We start from the raw sequence: 22,902 nt of genomic DNA on the forward strand, positions 1-22,902 counted from the left end.
TCAATTAGAAAACAAATTCTAAGGCCATATTAAATATTTGTTTTTAAAAATTAAGCTGTAAACACTTCCTTACCTCAAAGTCATCATCATCTCCTTCAGTGTAATGTGCATGGTTGTCTGGATTGTTCACTTTGTCCAACAGTTCAACCGCTAGGGCCCTAGAAAGACCAGGCTGCCCAACAAAAGTATGCTAAGCAAAAACAAAACAAAACAAGATTTCATGAATATGTCTTTACATCTATGACATACATAAAATGTTATTTGTGGTTTACAATTAGTAAATATCCAAAAAAACCCAAACTTGTTGCCCTTGAGTTGATTCCAACTCATAGCGACCCTATAGGACAGAGGAAAACTGCCCCATAGGGTGAGCAGTTGGCAGATCTGAACTGCTGACCTTTTGGTTAGCAGCCTGACCTCTTAATTAACCATAGCTCCTAGTAACTATCAGAGACACGCATATGGGAACCTACTAATACAAATAAATCAGAAAATGTATTAAAAATATTAACGGAGAATCCAGAATTATATATTATATAACTAAAGAACCTTTGTGGGGTAAATCTGTAACATGGGTAATTTCTCCATATAGTTATTTCATCTACATTACAGGTAAAATTTTAACCATGTCTATACCAATGACATTCATTACCCATGTCATTATACTGATAAGCAAATAAATATTGCGAACAGTCCGTTATTACAACAGGAAAAAAAATACAAATCACTTGTATTCTATTACATTTGATTCTGTAAAATTTTGTTAACATACAAAGAAATGTACATAATTAAATACTGTAACATTTCAATAAAACTCGGGTTGTTGTAATCACTGACTTTTTCTAATACAAAAGTATTTTAAACATACAAATACACACAGGGCATCCTGTAAATTTACACAGGAAGCCAAGAAAAGCAATTTTAGATGACGGAACATTTTTAAGAGCTTTCTCTAAGGCAGGGGTTGGCATACTATGGTCCATGGACAAAATGTGGTACACTACCTCTTTTTGCAAATAAAGTTTTATTGGAACACAGCCATATTCATTTATATGTATTGCCTATGGCTGTTTTTACACTACAACGGCAGAAGTGAGTAGCTGCAACAGAGGCCGTATGGCTCATAAAGCCTAAAATATTTAGCATTTTAGCCCTTTACAGAGTTCACCAACTCCCGCTCTAAAAGATCATTAACATTTTTATATTAAAAACTAAATACTTTTGTTCTAATGATAGGCTAATCGTTGTCTGACTACAGAAAATGCCCCTAAAATTTCAATGACTTACAGTCAGAAGTCTTTCAGCAGTTGGTCTTTTTTTGGGGTTTTTGGTTAGTGCTATTTTGACAAAATTATGGAATGTTGATGACCTTCAAATAAAAAGAGACACGTACAAAAATATTTCACTAATATTAGTTATTTGGTGTTACTAAATAAAATTAACTTACAAGCAGTTAGCAAATCTGAAATGCACAGTTTTTTCCTTATGCCTCTTAGCTCTATACAAGCCAAAATATTAAACCCCAAAGCAAAGTAGATTACTTGGAAACATCTGTGTCAGTTTTTTATTTCTTAAGCAAAATACAATTAGGACAAAGAATAGTAATATAAAACCTCTAAAAAATACATAAAAAATCAAACAAGGCAGATTGTGTCATATGATTTATAATCCTGTGTTCTAGGTACTACTTAGGAATTAAAATGATCTTTTCTCATTTCATAATTTATAAAACAAATAAGTGTTGTTGCTATACCAAGAATCGGATGGCATGGAGGTAGTGTAAGAGACTATTTAAATCCTAAAAAGGCTACTGAATTTCTTATGAAAGAGGACAAAGAGAGCAATTTTAGCAATCAGAAGGGTTTTCTAACCACCTGCATGCATGAGGTGGGGAAAGGGAGAAGATATAACGTAATTAAAGAAATCATGTTTTGATTATTAATTAATGACAAAGAGGTGTATTTCCACCATTGCCAAAATTCCACTGGAGGAGGGACTGTGCAAGAACCAAAGAGATGGAATAATCCGAGTGATTAGCAATGAAGGCAACCACACGGCACTTCTCTGTAGAGGAATCAAATTACTGCATTGTATTTGGTGGCTCATTTGGCAAAGACAGCATGGAGTCAGATAGTATCTGAGACTGGCAAAGGTTCTTCAATGCTAACGACTGCAGAGAATCTGACTGTGAATTTACTGTTAACAGCTTATAGTTACTCATTCCTGAATGTTCAGTAATTCCTGCCATAAAGTCTTCCAGTTCAGATGCCTAGGAACTTAGGGTACAGAAACAGAAAGCAACCAGCATCAATACAAAAGAATACAGCTAACAACAGTATATAAATTCCTTGACTTCCACAGTGTAATTTGTCTTTCACTCCTGGCACCACCCAGAACAGTCAGGCTCCTAATAACACTATGCACAGGCAGGCTAACGAAGCATAAAGCAAGTGATTTAGAACCTTCTCTTTTTTTTTCTAGGGGAGGGGCCTCTTAGAATCTGAAATAAGCTAGGGACTCCCTCCCCAGAAGAAATGGATATACACACAGAATTGTGGGGGCTCATGGACCACCAAGAAATTCATATAATGTAGATTAAGAATTCCTAAATTTAGGAACTTGGAAATTTTTATTTATATAGTTTCTTTCATTAAAGGTATAAGGAAGATATCACCAGAAAAATAACTTTTAATTTTTATCATCCAATTGAAGACATCCTTACGGACCATCGGGATAGGCACAATGCTTTACTTTGTACAAGATGAAAATAACCTTTGAATATTATGAAAGAAGGAAGGGAAACCCAATAGAGACTGATTAAGTGTCATGGTATCTGGGAAACCTCTTCATATCATCGCCCATGAGAGTCAGCATGTAAATGGGAGTAAATGAATGCAGGGCAAAAAATAAATAAATCTCCAAAATCTTAATGTATACGTTTTTTTGGATATCCATTTGTATATATTTCAAATCCTTTCCTTACCATACATCTTACCCTAGCTGCCAAAAAGCTAAGAACATGATTTTGAGTTCTTACGAGAGGCAGCAGGTCAGAAAGGGGTGTTGGACCAAAAAATAAATCTAGATCCTTGCCATAGCTCTGCAAGTAAATTACCTGGGTAACCTCGGGCAAACTGCTTAATGCCTCTAGACTTCAATTTTATCATCTATAAAATAAGAGAACTGAACCCGTGTTCCTTCCAATTGTAAAACTGTATAAATCCATATATTCTTTAACTCACCATTTTGTTTTGTCCTTTAGTTTTGGAGGCTGAAAATTACTTTTTGACATTAAGAAGAGGGCCCTGAAATAAAAATTTCAGTTAAATAAGATCAATACCAAAATACTTGTATTACTACATCTAGTAATCAGAATGAACACTCTGTAAGGGATTTATACAAGATGACTACATATGTAGGCATTGATGAAAACTGGTATAAATACAGAAACTGAGTTTTCCGTATCTTGGACAGTTCATGGAAAACTGCTCCTGGCTATAGAGAAGATCTTTAAATTTCAAAGAAGCCTGTATTCACAAGGAAATGCTACCAAATGTTAGAGAGGGGTTTTATTACCATACTGTTACAAATATAACTAGTATTGCATCTTAAGCACATGTCTATATAATTGTATTATCATTCTGTAACACTGAGATAATATGTTACTCTAACATTAGGTTGTATGTTTACGCAAAGATTGGTCTCTACCACTATTTTGTGTGTATAAGCATATTCTACCCATTTCCTGATGTTTCTCTTTTTAGACAGTAATTTTCCATATTCCCCTTTCTCTGGTATATTACATGAATGATACAGAGGTCAACCTGAAAGAACACTTTCTTTCTCCGTGAATTCACTTTTGACCCATTTTGCCATGGATTATGTAGGTAGAACAATGGAGGATGTAAGAAGGAAGTTCTAAAATGCTCTATTTTAGCTTTTCCTATAAAACTCCTTTCAGGTTTCTAAGAAGATTCTTTAGCCTTTTTTTTTTATTATATCAAAGTTATTTTTTGTTTTTAAGTTATTAAATGATTCATATGAAGGAAAATTGAAAAAGACCTATAATCCCGCCACTGTAAGATATTAACTATTTAAAATGTTCTGTTGTTCTTCTTAGATTTTATCTAAGTGCTTACCAATTACATTTTTATAATCATAATACTGCATTCTGCTTTTTTACTAATAATCAATTTTCCATACTGCTTTGATTTATACATATGTAATAGCTGCTTTAACTGCTATAATAATTTATACTGAACAATTCACCTACTGTTAGACATTTAGACTTTCTCTTCTTGGATTATTTCCTAAATATAATTTCTAAATAGTGGAATCACTGAAAACATTTGTATGCCCTTAACAAATAACATCAAGCTATTTTCCTAAAGGTTTATACTTATCTGCATTCCAGGTAAAGGTATTTTTTTAATCAGTTGCTTGTGGGGTCAAAGGTTTTCCACATGTTTCTTTAGTATCTGGTACTTGCTCATAAACAATGTACCTTTTGCCTCTTTGTTGGGGGGGGATGTCTTTGAATGAGTTCCTTACATTGTACACAATATTAGTCCTTTCTCTAGCATATCTAAGGGGAACATTTTCCCCAAGCTATTGGTTTTCTTTTTAATTTTATACCAAAGTTTAAATCTTAGCCCAATTAATGTTTACCTTCAAAATATTGAAAAACCTTTCCAAAGGCCCTCAAATATTTGAGACAACATATGCTAAAATGTAAATGATAATTATAAAAAGCACAGCTATCTCTTCATTATCCCTAGGCAAAGAAAAAAGAAAGAAATGAGAATATAAAAAAATCTCATCTGCATTTGTTTAAAATTCTAATTAGGACAAAAAAGAAACAAGTTCAATTGATGAGAGAATACACCTAAAGACTCAAAAAAGACCTTTTTAATGATAACTGCTATCGCCTAGCATGACTATTAAGGAAAGTTTCTTTCATGGAAAATCTTCAAACAGAATAGACAACTCCCTATATGCTGTTTTAGGAATAGCAAGACCAGAGGAAAAGTTTTAGATAAGATTACCTCTAAGTCCCTCACACACATCTTTATTATGTTGACACACTGGAGAATGAGCTTGGAATACCTAGTTCAACAGTATGTAACACTCTCCCAAAGATTTTATTAATAACTACATAATTGTAAATAATGAGAACACCTCATTGGATGAAGATCAAACATAGGTGGCTGAAGTTCTCCAAGTTCAATTGCTGTTATTCCTACCGCCCAGATATCACAGAGCTGGTTGTAGCCACCATTCTTTTCCACCGCTGCAACTTCTGGGGCCATCCTAGAAGGAATCAATGATTATAATATTTTTATTTTTAAAAAATGATATGAAATTTACTATTTCTTGTTATATTCATTCTACTTTTTATAGCTGAACAAAAGAAATTAGAAAACAGAAATCTATACTAGTCAGTAAAATATTTAAAGTAAAACTTCAGGGTATATATTTAAAAGAATATATGATGTTTTCTTATATTGGGGAAAAGGGATCAAGATAATATCCTTCTAGGAAATTGTGGAGAAACTCTAAGGGTGTTACAATGACTAGCATCTCTAAATTCTCCAGAAATGGGAAGGGTAGAGCTGATGGACAGATATGGGTATAGGAGTAAAAGAAAACAATCACCATGGAGAAAGATAACTGAAGGCAAGTTTCATGGAGGAAAAGAGGTTTAGCTGGAGCCAAGGGAAAACAAACGGTTGTCATCTCCTCTGCCCACTGGAATCAGTTAGTGGCAGCTAGGAGTGTGGCTGACCAGGACAGTTGTACTTCTTGGCACGGTGGGAAGGAGGGCTGTGATGAATCAATCTGCCATGGGTGAAGAAAGGTGAAGTGTGTGCCACTCTTACACATAGGCAGAGATGAAGATAAACACAGGAAAAGGGTATTCTAGGTAGGTAATGAGCAAAACTAAAGCGGTATTATTTTATCTGGTATAGTCAGGGTACAAAAAAACAGACAGCTTTGAGTAGAAAAGAGTATTCATCAGTGAGGACTGATTGAAGAGAGAAAGAGGCCTGAGATGAATAAAATTCCATAGGCAATTTAACTTACCTGTTTTAACTTTTATTTAAGTGGTATTTGTTGGGGTTTTTTTCCTACCAGTTATTAAAAACAGAGCCCTGGTGGCACAGTGGTTAAAGCGCTCGGCTGTGAACTGAAAGGTCGGCAGTTTGAACCCACCAGCCACGGGAGAAAGATGTGGCAGTCTGTTTCCGTCATGATTTACAGCCTTGGAAACCCTATGGGGAAGTTCTACTCTGTCCTACAAGGTCGCTATGAGTTGAAACTGACTCAGTGGCAATGGATTTTGTGAGGATTAATAGCAGAGCAGGAAACAAGAGTTTTAACAACCAGGAAGTGAAGTTACAGATTAAAATACAAGCAACAATAGAAGGAAATTACGAGATGTAATATAAGTCTTTTGTAAAATCTAAAAAAAGATTCCAGGGCAAAAGAAATTATCTGTACTTTAACACAAGGACAGCTGGATGATGAAAATGAATATGCAAGCTCCCTAACCAAGTCAGAACTATGGTATATTTTCAAGTCTCCTGATTTGCACTTAGGTATCACTTGTATTATCAAGTCTCCACGTTGATTAGTAACACTGAAGAAATAACGCACTAAATTAAATAATAGTAATGTCTTACCAATAAGGGGTACCAATGAAAGATTTTCTCTTTGCAATGGTTGCTGTTATTTTTGCGGCCACACCAAAGTCAGCTGGTAGGAAAAAAATAAAACAAAATTTTAGTTCTTGTCAGTGAAACAACTAACATTTCTAAGTGCCTCCTTTAGTCACATTATTGATAATTCAGATATTAAAGCTATCAAAATGTACATAAATTATCTAAATCTCCTCTTGCTTGTTCATGACATACTTATTAAAAGAAAAGAATTTATTGGCATTTTACTAGAATGAAAATGTACTTTATTAAGAGCAAAATTCTTAAAAATATTTTTATTACAACCATATTGAAGTTAATTTGGGGGAAAAAGCAAAATACAAACAACACACATGGGTGAAACATCCACCTGATTCTTTTTATCGCAACCCAAGTTAGCTTTTATGTATAACTTTTTTGTGGCTGTTTTTAAAATAAGGCTGTAAAAGAATTAAATACACATAGTTCATTTTTTGTCATTTAACATATCAGGGGATTTTCCTCTTTCATATTCTTCATCAGTATTAATTTGGATGACTGAATAATATAAGTGAATTTATCACAGTTTAATGGTTCTTCTACTGTTAGATCTACGTTTGCATTTTATTTTCTATTATAAATAATGCAATCATTAATACCTCTGTAAATATGGATTTTTCAGCTTTAGGATTAATTTCCTTACAGTTGAGTCTCATGAGTAGAATTAATGGGTCAAAAGATGAACATTACCGCTGCTCTTGATATGAATATTAAATGTATACTATACTCATATAATGTTATCATTTTAAAGTTTAGTAAAATATTTTGAAGAACATTTTAGGATCCTGAGATAACATACCTAATTTTACATCACCATGGTCTGTCAATAAAATATTTGCACCCTAAAACAAAAATACAAACACTAGTCACTTAAAAAAAAAAGAAAAATTTCTTCAAATAGAATTAGAAAATTAAACATGCTAAATGAACTTACTTTGATATCTCTATGCATTTTGCCTTTAGTGTGTAAATAGGCAAGACCCTAAAATTACAAAAAAACAGAAGTATCATTAACAAAGCTGCAATCTGGAATAGTGATTAATTAAAGCAAAGACTCTTAGAGCAACACAAAACTCTTAGATTTTTTTTTAATAGCTTTATTGAGGAATAAATGACATACAATAAAACCACACATATTTAAAGTACACTATTAAAAAGTCTGGCATATGTATACACGGTGAAAAACACCATAATCAAGACAATGAACATAACCCTTAGCCCCCCAAAGTTTCATTATACCTTTTTATAATTCCTCCGTTCTCTCCTCACCCCCACCTCCAACAAACGCTGATCTGCTTTATGTCATTATAGATCAATTTCCATTTTCTAGAATTTTATGTAAGTGAAATCATATTGTATGCATTCTTTTCTGTCTGGTTTCTTTCATTCACCATAATTAATCTGAGATTCCTTCACGTTAATATGTGCAGAAATAGTTCATTCTTCTAAATGGATGGTGCTACCATTACTGAACATTTTGATCAGGGACCCAGTAGATAGATCTTGATCGAAAGGAGGAAGACTGTGGAAAGGAACTACAAATTCGTATTGGAAACCAGACTCACTGGACACATTGAGGCTGGAGAAGCCCTTGAATCTACTGCCTGTAAATAAATTTTCTTTTTCATATTTTTGTTGAGAATATACACAGCAGAACATACACCAATTTAACAATTTCTTCATGTACAATTCAGTGACATCGATTACATTCTTTGAGTTATGCAACCATTCTCACACTCCTTTTCCAAGTTGTTCCTCCCCCATTAAAAGAAATGAGTTTATACTCATTGCCCCCTAAGTTTCCTATCTAATTTTTGAGTTGCCGATGTCAATTTGATCCCACATAGACAGAGCTTAAAGAGCACAATGCTCAAGGCAGACATTCTTTAATAATTAAACTATTGTTTGGTTTTAGGAAAACTTCAGGGGATATTTTTGGTTTAAAGTTTAAAGATTATCTCACAGCAATAGTTTCAGGGTCATCCTGCCTCCATGGCTCAAGAAAATCTGGATTCTGTGAAAATCTGAAATTCTATTTTGCATTTTCTCCCTTTTTGATCAGGATTCTGATACAGAATCTTTGATCAAAATGTTCACTAATGGTAGTCAAGTACCATCCAGTTGTTCTGGTCTCATGGCAAAGGAGGCAGTTGTTCACGAGGCAATTAGCCACACATTCCATATCTTCCTCCTATTCCTGATTTTTCTCCTTTCTCTGTTGATCCAGACAAATAGAGGCCAACAGTTATACCTTGGACGGCTGCTTGCAAGCTTTTAAGACTCTAGGAACTATGAAGTGAACCAGGAGATAGATTAGGAGGCCAATTACCATATTGTTACGCAAATATATATTTTTTGCCACCAAATCCCCCGACTGAGGTATTTTTGTTGCATAAAAATATGGTAACTGAGATGTCACCATGACCCTAAACCTCTAAACCAAGGAACCAAATCCCAGGAGGTGTCTGGTTGCATGAGTGGCCTTAGCAGCTACTCTTTTTTTTTTTTTGTCATTGTTGTAAATGTATCTATCACACAACTTTTGCCAATTCAACTTTTTACAGGTGTACAACTTATTGACAGCAATTACATTAATCAGCTGTGCAGTCCTACCCTTATTCAATGAGATTCTTCCATCACTGTAAATCGAAACTCAGTACTCCGTAAGCAATAACTCTTCCCTTTCTCCTCCCTCCTGCCCGTGGTAACCACTAATAAACTTTGGTCTCTATTCATCTGCCTGTTCTTGTCTTTTATAAGTGAGATTATACAATATTTGTCCTTTTGTGGTTGACTTATTTCATTCAGCATAATGTCTTCAAGCCCCATCCATACTGCAGCACATGTCAAGACTTCATTTCTCTTACTGGCTGAGTAGTACTGTGTACCACATTTGTTTATCCATTCATCTGCTGATGGACGTTTAGGCTGTTTCCACCTTTTGGCTACTGTGAATAATGCCGCAATAAACACTGGTCTACAAGTTTCTGCTTTTAAGTCTTTTGGCTATATATACCTAGGAGTGGAATTGCTAGGTCATATGGTACTTCAATTTTTATTTTTTTGAGGAACTGCCACATTGTTTTCCATAATGGCTGTACATTTTGCATTCCCACCAGCAATGGGTAAAGGTTCCAATTTCCCCACATCTCGCCAACATTTGTTATTTATTTGTCTTAGCCATCCTACCTGTTACCATAACCGTTGCCATCGAGTACATTCTGACTCATAGCGACCTGTAAGACAGAGTAGTACTGTCCCATAGGTTTTCTAGGAGCGGCTGGTGGATTTGAATTGCTGACCTTTTGGTTAGCAGCTAAGCTCTTAACCACTGTGCCACCAGGGCTCCACGTGGGAGTAAAATGGTATCTCACTGTAGATCTGATTTGCATCTCTGTAATGGCTAATGATGTTCAGCACATTTTTGTGTGTTTGGTGGCCTCAATGCTCTAATGTCTTTGTCTGCTAATTCTAACATCGGTTTCAGTTCTGGGTTGATTTTGCTTCATCAATTTTTCTCCTTATTATACTTCTTTGCATGCCTAATAGTCTTTGATTGAATGGAAAAACCCAAAAAAGACCAGCTGTCATCAAGTTGATTTTGACTCATGGCAAACTCATATATTGCACAGCAGAACTGAATACAGGGCTTTTAAGGCTGTGACCAAAGATTCTATGGTCAAATAAATTGAGCTATATGCTGCACACTTTATATCCCTGTTGAGGATTCACAACCACTTTATCACACTAAAAGCACTCACATGCACTGAAGAAACCTGTTTAATACAGTGTTTTTCAAACTGAGAAAAAGAGATTCTGCTATCAATGACATTTATTAGTAACACATAGAATTAGGATTTCTGCTCACAAGCTTGTTATTATTGTGTTACTTTATTCTCATTTCAGGAGAAAGGGTAAAAAGCCCTCACGTATTGTGTACAAGATTCCTTTTGCAGACATAAAACTTTAAGGGAAGATTCAAGTTAAAAGAACTTGAAGGGGAAAGTTTAGACAATTGTTACAATTGATAGGTTTAGTGACTTTATTCATGATAACCAATACACACCCATGGTTTTCCTTAGCTTTGTTGCAATCGAGGGTGAAGTGCTACAAAACAGAATACCACACATGACCATTGTGTGCATCAGCCTCAGTTTAAATAAATTCTGTCTGCTCATTCACAAAAGAAATACGTTTATAAAACTAGAAGAGGGTAACAGAAAAATCCTTTGGTTTCTCCTTTTTGTTTTGGACAGATCATCATTTTAGAGTCTTCAATTGTGAAACAAGAACTGTTTTTCTACCTACATAAGCAAATGTCATTCATACCTGTAAAGTTTCTCTGCATACATAGGCAATTTGCAATTCTGATAATGGTCCAGTAACTAGATATGAATAAAAAAAAGAGATCACAGTGTTATAATTTGAACACAACAGACTAAAAAGTCTTCTTTAGAAATTCAAACTATTCTAAAACTTCCATATGTATCTTTGGATATATATTTGGACTTCACTTCTGAACATGAATATATATTATTTTTGTAATCAAAAAACAACAACAAAAAGTAACACTGAGAATTTTTAAATGTACTTTAAAAGTAAGAGATTGACTCTAACAACAACTCTGGTCAGTGAAAATATTAAGCATCCATTATTTGCAAGGCATGGTAAGAGGTATCACAAAAAGTTCTATAAAAAGACACAGAAATTATCTCAATTTTCAACAATTTATCAAAAATAAAAGAAACCATATAAACATTTATAATTAGCTATAGTTCTACAGAGAATCATAAAGAGATTTACTGCTAAAACATACTGAAAAAGCAACACATAAAATATACATATTTATTTAAATCAGCATACTTTTTTTTTTTAGTATAATTCTTTACCAGACCTATCAAAACAGAGAAGCTTGATCCAGGGCCTTATCTAAGAATTTTAAAAGTAGCCAAGTCACTTCTGGCAACCAGATCTCTCCCTGTTATTAAATATAAAATGCTCGTTATGCAAGTAGCCAGCCATAATATTTGGAAGTATGTCTTCTAACGCCATGAGAGAATATTTGAAATCTGGGATGGTATTTGCTGACAGTGAAACCAAGTCAGGACAAGTAATCTTTACTTACGGAAATAATTTTGATCATTGGCTCTTTTCACCTACTCAGAAACATAAATTTCTTAGTAACTTGATGGAATAAAAGAAAAGCAACTTTATTAATAGCAATTAACCTATAAGTGTAAGTGTTCCTGATTACTACGCTATGTGAAATACTATTTACAAAGATGTATACTTTTTAGATCCAATTTAATTCAATATCAGGTTTCAAAAATGGAAATAGAAATTTCATGAAAAATAAAATTAGTATCTCAAAACACTTCTTTAAATGTAAAAGGAATAGTAAAAAATGTCAGCTATATAGTTTGATTTTTCCCACATTCTTAAGAGTTTTCATTTTGTAAGAGTCTGACTAGATAAAAATTATAATTATGGAATAAAAATTCTTCATATATCATTCTTCATAAAATCATGGAGAAGAATTTAAATCCAGTGACACAAAGCTGTTTTCTATAAATGATACTTTAAAATCAACAACTGGGTATAATAAGAGAGTACAGTCAGAGTTTTCTTGTAAGCCGGGATAAAAATCCTCAATTTTGAAGACCCATTCTAAGCTAATAAGGACTTCCATATCATATAAAATTTTCCACACTGGGAAACTTTAGTATGATATAATATATAAGAAAATGAAAGACTACTTAAAAAGGAAGTCAAACTTTTTTCTTTTTTAAAATGGAACTAGCTCTTGTTTAAAAAAAACTTAAAGAGACAGTCTAAATCTTAGTATTTTGTGTACTTTGTCATATTTCTGTGGCGCTAAACAGTCAGTAGCTGGAGCTTAGGCATCAACCAAGACTTTTTTTTGTTATTTGTTGTGACACAGTTAGATAACTGCAATATTTATCAATAGATTTTTATTGTAATAATTCAAGCATTGTATTCCTAAATCCTTCTTCCTCCTTCTCTAGAGTTGTTGTTGTTGTTAGGTGCCGTTGAGTTGTTCTGACTCATAGCAAATCTAGGTACAACAGAACGCAACATTGCCTGGTCCTGTGCCATCCTCACAATTGTTGTTATGCTTGAGCCTACTGTTGCAGCCCCTCTGTCAATCCATCTTGTTGGGGATCTTCCTCTTCTTTGCTGGCCCTCTACTCTACCAAGCATGATGTCCTTCCCCAGGGACTGACTGGTCCCTCCTGATAACATGTCCAAAGCATGTGAGACAAAGTCTTGCCATCCTCGTTTCTAATGAGCATTCTGGCTGTACTTCTTCCAAGACCTATTTGTTCATTTTTCTGGCAATCCATAGTATATTCAACATTCTTTGCCAACACCATAATTCAACGGCATTGATTCTTCTGTGATCTTCCTTATTCATTCCTTATTCTCCAGAGATAATGACTTATAAATTTGCTATGTATTCTTTTATTTTTCTAGGCATGTGTATTTATGAGTATACTTATAAAACACAATTTTTTAAAACCTAAGTGTGATCGATTGTGTTATATCCTTTCATGATTTACTTTTTCCATTTAAAAACAGGCCTTGGGCTGATATAGACAAGTCACTATATATGGGGCTACTTCATCTTTTTAAATGCTGCATAGTATTTCATATTATGGGTAGAGTGTAATTTACTTAACCATTGCTCTATTGATCCGTATTTTTTTTTAAAAAACTGACCTCTAAAGCTTACAAAACACTATTTAAACTAGAACAGCACTTCTGTTTTTACATCTACTGTGACTGCATTTGTAAACTGCCATGACCGAAATTTGATAAGGCTTCTTAAATAAAGATTTCGGCATAGAAATGTTCAAAAATATCTCACATTTCGAGGAATGAGCTTCTTGGCTCAAGTAGACACACAAGACTATGTGGGCAACTCCTGTCTGGAGGTGAGACGAGAAGGAAGAGGGGGCCAGGAGCTAGCTGAATGGACACAGGGAATACAGGGAAGAGAGGAGGAATGTGCTCTCATTAGGGGGGAGAGCAGCCAGGAGTACATAGCAAGGTGTGTATAACTTTTTATATGAGAGACTGATTTGATCTGTAAACTTTCACTTAAAGCACAATAAATAAAGTAAAAAAAAAAAACCCTCACATTTCTTAATAATAAAATACACAATGCATAGCTGCAATGGGAGTTTTTACTATTCTATACTTTCCATATTAAATAAGGAAAAGAAAAATTATCATATAAGAATTCACGTTTAGTCTCAACTTCTAGAAATTCAGGAAATTTTCAACAGCAAATTGGAAACTAAACTGTAGAGCCAAAACTAAAACTATTTCTAAAATATTACTGAAATAAAGTCATATTCAACTAAAAAAACTGTCTAAATTAACAGAAGGCTACATAAAATATCCCAAATTAAAAAAAAAACTTATGAATTTTTAATATTAAAACATTACAGTATCAACTGAATTGTCTTCCTGGTTAGCAAATTATTATTAAGACAGACATATAATTTCCTTTATTGGAGCTACCCTTTGCATTTCAAAATTTATTTACAAGGAAGGTTAGGCTATTTCACTTGTAGATAAAACACTTTCCTAGAGGCTATATAAGATTGCATGTGAAAAGAAAAATTTGGATCATACATGTACTCTTGGCTTTCTCAGCTCAGGCCCAGGTAAATCTAATTAACAGTAATAACCAACAAAAAATAAGATTCAGGTTTCTTTTATACAGTACTCAGAATATAAAACAGTAAATCTAGGGAGTTCAGGTTAATACTCCTGGTTAACTGGAAGTGTCAAACAACAACCTACTAAAGTCAAAGTAGTTTTAAAATGTAAAGTCAGGTTCACAGTACCATGGTAAATATCCTGAAGTGATCCACCACCACAGTATTCCATACAAATCCACAGTTTCTCCCGACTAATATGTAAGAAAAAGAAAATTATATTAGCTTATAGTAATTCTCAATCACTGAAATACTCTAAGACACTCACTCTTCAGCACAACAAGGTTCAGGATGGATTGCAGGTTGCAACAGGAAATTGTTCTGGTAGATCCTCTTCAAATTACAGAAACACATTAATTTCAGCTTTGTTCCCATCTCAAATGGTTTCGAATATGATCAAAGTCTTTCTAAGTTAAAACACTTGGCTGTAATCATTCATAACATTTCACTAAAGTTGCCAGATACAGTAAGACTGTTTAAATGGAGGTGTCACTATTAATATAAAAGGGGAGACAATAAGAAATCCCAGAAATTTAAGAACTTTGAGTAATACCAGTTTTAAAATTCACATACACAACAGTACTTTCATAAAAGGGAGGAAGAGTGGTAAAAAAAAAAAAATGTAAAATACAAAGAGAATGCAGTTGTTTCTGTTGTTTTTACCTGAGATAGCTCCCAAAGTAGGCAACAATGTTGCAATGTTTACATTCTTTAACCATAAATATTTCTTGTTGAATCAAAGAAAAATCATCTCCTGAAAAACAAAATGATAATAACTTGTTCATCACGTTACTCAATATTTCTATACTGGAAAGAAGGAAAGAAAGCTTTATAGTAAATACTAGATAGAGATGAGGAATTGGGCATTCTCAATACTTCAATGGGCATGCAAACTGTACACTCTTCCTGTAAAGTCAGAAGCCTTATATATGTATAAAATTTTTTAAGTCACAATTTCACTTAAAGATTTTGTTTCCTTAAGAAGATACGCAGAGACGGATGTTCACTACAGCATGGTTTAGTAACGAAATAAGGGTTTAATAAATTATGGTATGGATATAAAAAAAAATAGATAATACAATATAGTTAAAAACAAGTTTTGATTGGAAAAGATGTTCATGATACAGGAAGCGAAGAAAGGAGATTTTACATATTTTATGCGTCACTTAACATCCACAATACAGACCGTGAAATAGGACATTATTTGATTTGGATGTTGTGTGAATACCATGTTATATACTTAGCAAAGCCATATGGGATACTGTTACTATCACTAGCATTTGTTTTGCTGTATTTGGGAGCCATGATGCACTTCATGGCAATATTTTCAAAAGAAAATTAAATGGAGACATAACGCTACAACACTCAAGAGATGTACCATACACAAGATTGGATGCTGCTGCATACGAGTGAAAGCATATAATGTTATAAGATAAACTTTTTATTTGTAAGTAGAGAAAGTTCACATTAATGTAACGATAGAAAGTACGGTACATACATAAGCCAATAGCATAAGCGTTTATTATGACTATCAAGACATATGCATTATGGGTTATATACGTACTGTACCATTATACACCTGGTAGCGTAACAGCTTTGTATACAAGAGACATGACATACACATATGAGATACACATGTTGCATGAGGGAAGCTGTTGCATCTGCTAAGTCCCGTTCTCTGATGGGGATTTCTGAACTCTATTATAACCTTATGGGACCATGGATGTATACGTGGTCAGATGTTGCCCAGATACTATGTGGCACATGACTCTGTGTGTGTGTGTGTATATATATACATATATAAACATATATACACATATATACACATATATATACACATATATACACATATATATACATACATATACATACATACACATGTATATATATAGTATACTGCCTAGAATGGTACTGTCACCATGCAAGTCCATTTTGCATGGAAACTGTGTTTTTGTTTCAGTAAAAGAAATTTATGAGTTGATAAAATGATTGCATGCATATTATATAAAGGCAGTATAATGTAGAAGATAGAGCTTGAGCTCTGGATCAGTCATCTCTAAATTCAGATCCTGTCTCAGCTATTTACTGTCTATATATACCTGTTACCATTGAGTTGCTTAGGACTCACGGTGACCCTAGAAGAGAGAATGGAACTGCCCCGTAGGATTCCCAAGGCTGTAAATCTTTGCAGAAGCAGACTGCCACATCTTTCTCCCACAGAGGTGGCTGGTGGGTTCAAATCACTGACCTTTCAATCAGCAGTTAAGTACTTAACCACTGTGCCACCAGGGCTACTACTGCTATGTCCAAAACCAAAAACCAAATCCATTGCTCTTGAGTAGATTTTGACTCGTAGTGATGCTACAGGACAGCGTAGAAGTAACTACCCTATAGAGTTTCCAAGGAGTGCCTAGTGGATTCGAACTGCTGATCTTTTGGTTAGCAGCTGTAGCCCTTAACCACTACGCCACCAGGGTTTTAACCCTGGGCAAATGGCAGATTGGCTCTGGCTCAAACATAAAGTCATCTTAGAAAAACTACAAGGCTAAGAAGCAAAAACTCAGAAATTAAGCCTTAGATAAACAAATAAAATCCTCACACAAGTCAGAGATATTGTCCCTTTTATAATTCCAATTCTTTTAATTCAGAGCCAAAGCAAATTTTTAACTATTTTTTCCATGCCATAAATATCCTTTTAAGAACCAACCACTACTGATGTGGTTTATACGTACATGTAGTTTAGCTACTATATACTAAATTTATTTATAATCATTAAGACACTCTTTTCAACAGTTGCTTTATGTAAATGGTAACTGGTAACACAGTTAAAGGATTTAATGCTAGCAATTTTAAAGGATTTGGTAAACCAAATGAGGGTACAATCTTCTAAACGGATAAAAGTCTGAGTAAAACTTCAAGCTTTTATTTGTTAAGTTGAGAAGCCAAGTAAGTATCGCATAAACTGTTACATATACCTTAAACCTAAGTCTTCAATGGCAAACTTTTATATTAAAGATTTATTTCTTAATGGTCAGCAAATGGAAGGAGATCAATGAAGATACCCAAAATAGAAGATGATCTCATGTTCCCCGTTCTCAATTCAGGCGGAAGTGGTTAAGTACCCTCTGAAAGTTATATAGTAAAAACAGCTGTCCACCTAGGTGTAGAGAAAAGGTACTGCTTTTCTTGACAATCCATGGGTACCAGGATGTTTTTTCTCCTTTCATCTCATTCCTCCAGCTGATTCTTTTCCATTATAGCATTAAAACTCATTCTTTGTGCATGCTAATTCCCAACAAGCAGGCTAGATTCTAGCCGAATTCTTCATTTTATGAAGAAGCTCTGAATTACAAAAGAAAGAATCACCTAACTTCATTAATATATGCTATTATTTGGAGTCCCACCTACTCCCTTTTAAATGTGCACAGAAGTCATAGCTGAGCTGTGCTGAAAAATACTTCAGATTAAGTCTGGAACTTAGAACAGATTTTCTCACAGGAATAATTTCACAAATGGTGCCTAAGTTCTTAATAATGCCTAAATTCTTAATCTGACCTGTAAAAGTCAATAATATGGCTGAATTAATACAACAAGTAACAAACCACTACTTCTTCAGGAAAATTAGTTCTGAGTTCCATCCCAAGACTGCTCTCAGCAGCAGCTAGTGAGGTTTCTGCCAGGGAAGTTGTGGCTGTGGTGCATGGGCAAGATTTTTAGGTGGAAGCAGGAGTTCACAAGCACAAAGTCATTAATAACTGAGATGTCTGGAGACTGTGCCTTATTTAATATATGTAACTTATTGAGTAAACTCCAATTTTGGGTATATTCTTCATACATCTCTCTCACCACTGCTTTAAGCTTATGCAAAAGGGGCAGAATCTTCTATGAACTGAAATTTTACCATGGAACAGATTTACATAAGCCAAAAAAGCCAAACTCGTTGCCGTTGAGTCAATTCTGACTCATAGCGACCCTAGAGGGCAGAGAAGAACTTCTCCACAGGGTTTCCAAGGAGCGGCTGAGTGGGTTCAAACTGCCAACCAGTGCACCACCTGGGCTCTGATTTATATAAAGGCAGTGTTTTTGTAGTTCATCCTGAGAGGCAGATAAGCCAAACACCATATCCAGCACAGATCTAACTAGTTTATGATAGCCAACATCAGCCTCATCAAAATGATCTGAAATTTGGATAATCCACTTTATTCTTATGATTGGGTGATATCAGATAAATGTCACCCCTCAGTGAGATACAGGAGAAAGTCAACTAGTTCAGAGGCCTCAGTCCTCTAGGTCCCAACTCTGTTGCTCATGTATAAATGAGTTTTGAGACACGAAGAGAAATTCCACTCTTCTTACTCTGGCAATGTAAGGATTAAATGAACTGAGAAACAAAGACCCCCTGTTATTTCCATTTGAATGTCTTGCTAGCACCTTGAATTAACTACAGTCAATAAGGTAGCAATATCTTCTCTTAAAAACCATTTTCCCCTCCAGACTTTCCTGTTTATGTTAATGGCATTTTATTCTAAAGGACTAACCAGTGCCAGCTTATCCAAAGCCCTCATAAGAGAATTCACCTCCATCTACAGCTCCTGCCGTTTGTGCCACTTGCAGATAGCATCAAGTGAACACCTGACCTGAAAAGAATTAATCAACAGCCTGAGATAAGAAAATCACATTTGGTCTCTTGAGAATTCTCACCATAGATACTATGTCAGTTGTCAACAAAGTCATATTAAAAATCGAATATTAGAACAAGAGTCCATGAATGACTATGGCTAAAGTTCCTAGAGATGTCCTACTAAAAACATGGCTGTTGAGTATGTCCGTACACAGGAAGGGAGAAACTCGCTAGACAGTCAATGTGTGGGTATTTTTTTCCTTCCTCTCTAATAAGGTCAGTTGCCGGATGCACCACAGCATAAACCCATTGCCATGGAATCGATTCCCACTCATAGTGACCCTATAGGACAGAGTAGAACTGCCCCATAGGGTTTCCAAGGAGCGGTTAGTGGAACTGAACAGACAACCTTTTGGTTAGCAGCGAGCTCTTAACCACTGTGACACCAGGGCTCCTCACCACAGCATCGGCAAAAGCAACTGAAAATCACTAAGGCCAGGAGCTTATTAAGAAATGTAGGTGTGTGTGTTATGGAACTGAGCCTCATTGTCCTAGGAAAACATTAAACATATAAGAGTTGAAGCTTTGGAAGGGTCAGGGACTCTGCAGGCTGACATAAGGGCTTAAGCCTTGACACTGTGGGTATGAACTGGCCTAAGTCAGTCAACAGCTGGGGATGATTATATGGATGTCAATTTTATGGGCCTTAGGCCAAGAAGAACCAAACATAAGAGATCTCTGAATTGATATCAATGTCATGTTCCCCACCCCTGAACTTTGCTATAATTCTTAGAAAGGAATCTTCTGTACTACACCAACTAATTTTTACCATCTTTTTTTCTTTATTGTGCTTTAGATGAAGGTTTACGGAGCAAATCAGTTTCTCATTCAACAATATACCTATTGTTTTGTGACACTGGTTACCAATCTCACAATGTGTCAACACTCTACCCTTCTTGACCTTGGGTTCCCCATTTCCATTTGTCCAGCTTTCCTGTCCCCTCCTGTCTTCTCGTCCTTGCCCCCTGGGCTGTGTGCCCATTTACCCCAGTATACGTGGTTGCGCTATGTGTATTATTGTTTGTTTTATGGGCCTGTCTAATCTTTGGCTGAAGGGTAATTTCTACCATCATTTGACTAATGTTCTAGATCTGACATTTCTAATATACCATACAAAAATAAAAAAAATCAAAAGATTACCCTGAGATAAAGAGGAATCTTGGAATTTCAAAATCAATTTTCAAAAAATATTTCACAAATATCTCCCTCACATGCATCCCTTCAAAAGTTGACCAAGAAAAGAGTATGAACAGGCCTTTCATAGTAAAGAAAATATAAATTTCAACAGAGTTATACAAGTATGTTTGTCCTCAAATTAAAGAAATGCAAATCAAAGCTATTTTTTATCTGATGAGATTGGCAAAAACACTAAGTCTGATAATAAATACCCAGTTTGGAGACAGTATTGGGAAACATGTTTTCAAATCCAATTTATGGAGATGAAAAACTGACTGACCTTTTCAGAAGTAATTCGGCAATATTAATCACGCTTTAAGGTGTATATAACCAACAACACAAATATTTCACTGCAGCATGAATTTCAATAGCAAAAAAGTGAAAATATTCTAAAAGTACATTAGGAAGGGATTAGTTCAACAAATTATGGTACATGTATATAGTGGAATACTCTGCAGCTATTAACAAGAACAAATTATAGCAATATATGCTGACATGGAAAGATGTTCAATACTTATTAAACGGGGATAAAAAAGACATTTGGAATGCAATATATAAAAAATGTCTGGAAGGAAACTCAAAAAAATAGTGGTTACCTCTGGCAAGTGGAAATAAGGACATGTGGTCAGAAGAACTTATTTTCTACTTCGCAACATTATGTATTTTTTTTTAACCATAAGCATTACTTTAACAAAACACAGCAAAAACAGAATGAGGGCCCAGAATGAGAATGATTTTTTAAAAAGGCAAAGCAATCACAAGGCTGTTTTTGAATGAAGGCACATATCTCAAACGGCAATGACAGGCCTCAGAGGTCACTGTGGGGTCAAATTGCTGCTGCCTATTGAGTGTTCCACCCTGACTCCTAATTTAGAGGACTATATAGGGCTTACTTTGTTATGCGCTTTTCTTCGGAAAAGCAAGGGAAAAAAATACTGTGTGAACAACCAACTGACTTTTATCAAGAGACAGAGCTTTCTTGTGTGGTAAATGGCCCAGGGTGTACCACTACCCCAAACTGTAGATGTCCATGAAAATGCATGCTAATTTTAAGCCAAGAAAAGCTTAATCTCAGCATTCTACTTAGGCCCTGGAGCAGTAGCAAAAAGTGTGGGGCAAAGCTACTAATTTCAAGTGTCTGATCGAGACTAGGCTCTGATTTAGTGCTCCTTGCTGAAGGCACTGGGGTGGGCATCTGACCTGAAAATAACTACTCCACAGTACGATCCTTGTTGTAAGACTGGCTAATTAAAATCTTTATCTTTTAGGGCTCCCTGAAACTACCCACAATTCTCTGAGAATTTGGAGCCCTTATCATCAAAGAAAGAGCATTTGCCCTAACTGTTCCCATCCCTTCCCTTCATAGACAGGCAACCTGAAAAAAATCAGACATTTCAAACATACAGAAAACATATAGGGGGAAGATATAACAAACATCGGTATATCTACTTCTTGCCCCCGCAAAGGTGTGTGTGTGTGTGTGTGTGTGTATATATATATATATATACATATATATATATATGAATGATCAATACTCAGGTCAAGACAATGCATGCACACATCAAAATAAACTCTGTCTTTCGTGGAAGTCAAAATGGAGCCCATGCATCAGGATTAAGACCAAAGTCTTTCTGAAGGCCTTCTACCCCCATCATTAAAAAACAAAGACGGAGCCCCCCTCAGCCCTACCCACAACACTCACAGCTTTGCCAGGTCTAAACTCAACGCGTACCTTACAACAGCAATGTCATGCATACCCCCAGGCCACTCCTCATCTTTAATCCCTATAGAGCTTTACACATTCTCTGCTCTGTTCTGTTCTTGCTCTCCAAACATCTGAAACCATTCTTTCTGGAATAAAAGACCAATCAATTACCAGTCAACTCTTCTCTGAACATTCCCTTCATTTTCTGGCTCACACAGAAATCTAGCTCTTCCCTTGAAAATGATTCCTCGGCAGTTTTCTGAAGTGGTAGCTTTTTCTCTCACAGACTTCACAACACTGGCTCTAATGTGGGTAGGTATTCTTACTGCTCTTTGCTGCTTTCTATTTTATTTTTTATAGTTTTCATTGTGCTTTAAGTAAAAGTTTACAAATCAAGTCAGTCTCTCACACAAAAACTTATATACCCTCGCTACATACTCCCAATTACTCTCCCCCTAATGAGACAGCCCGCTCCCTCCACCCACTCTCTCTTTTCATATCCATTTCCTCAGGTTCTAACCCCCTCTACCTTCTCATCTCCCCTCCAGGCAAAAGATGCCAACATAGTCTGAAGTGTCCACCTGATCCAAGAATCTCACTCCTCAGCAGCATCCCTCTCCAACCCATTGTCCAGTCCAATCCATGTCTGAAGAGTTGGCTTTGGGAATGGTTCCTGTCCTGGGGCAACAGAAGGTCTGGGGGCCGTCACCACCGGGGTCCTTCTAGTCTCAGTCAGACCATTCAGTCTGGTCTTATGAGAAGTTGGGGTCTGCATCCCACTGCTCTCCTGCGCCCTCAGGGGTTCTCTGTTGTGTTCCCTGACTGGGCAGTCATCGGTTGTAGCCAGGTACCATC

General features: G+C 35.4%; 1 protein-coding gene across 6 annotated transcripts in view; it reads right to left on the bottom strand.

The window, feature by feature from the left end:
* MAP4K5 (mitogen-activated protein kinase kinase kinase kinase 5) overlaps window positions 1-22,902 on the bottom strand; it is a 146,721-nt gene that overhangs the window by 45,777 nt on the left and 78,042 nt on the right. For all 6 annotated transcript variants that reach the window (XM_049899016.1, XM_049899015.1, XM_049899020.1 and 3 more), the window contains 10 exons: window positions 15,149-15,239; window positions 14,615-14,679; window positions 11,067-11,122; window positions 7,672-7,719; window positions 7,537-7,579; window positions 6,684-6,756; window positions 5,179-5,310; window positions 3,243-3,305; window positions 1,288-1,369; window positions 74-190 (listed from right to left, as the gene is read on the bottom strand). In XM_049899016.1, coding sequence (XP_049754973.1) covers window positions 74-190; window positions 1,288-1,369; window positions 3,243-3,305; window positions 5,179-5,310; window positions 6,684-6,756; window positions 7,537-7,579; window positions 7,672-7,719; window positions 11,067-11,122; window positions 14,615-14,679; window positions 15,149-15,239 — 770 coding nt within the window. The remainder of the gene's footprint in view (window positions 1-73; window positions 191-1,287; window positions 1,370-3,242; window positions 3,306-5,178; window positions 5,311-6,683; window positions 6,757-7,536; window positions 7,580-7,671; window positions 7,720-11,066; window positions 11,123-14,614; window positions 14,680-15,148; window positions 15,240-22,902) is intronic.

This window comes from Elephas maximus, chromosome 10 (genome assembly GCF_024166365.1).
Source record: "Elephas maximus indicus isolate mEleMax1 chromosome 10, mEleMax1 primary haplotype, whole genome shotgun sequence".
Taxonomy (NCBI): Eukaryota; Metazoa; Chordata; class Mammalia; order Proboscidea; family Elephantidae; genus Elephas; species Elephas maximus.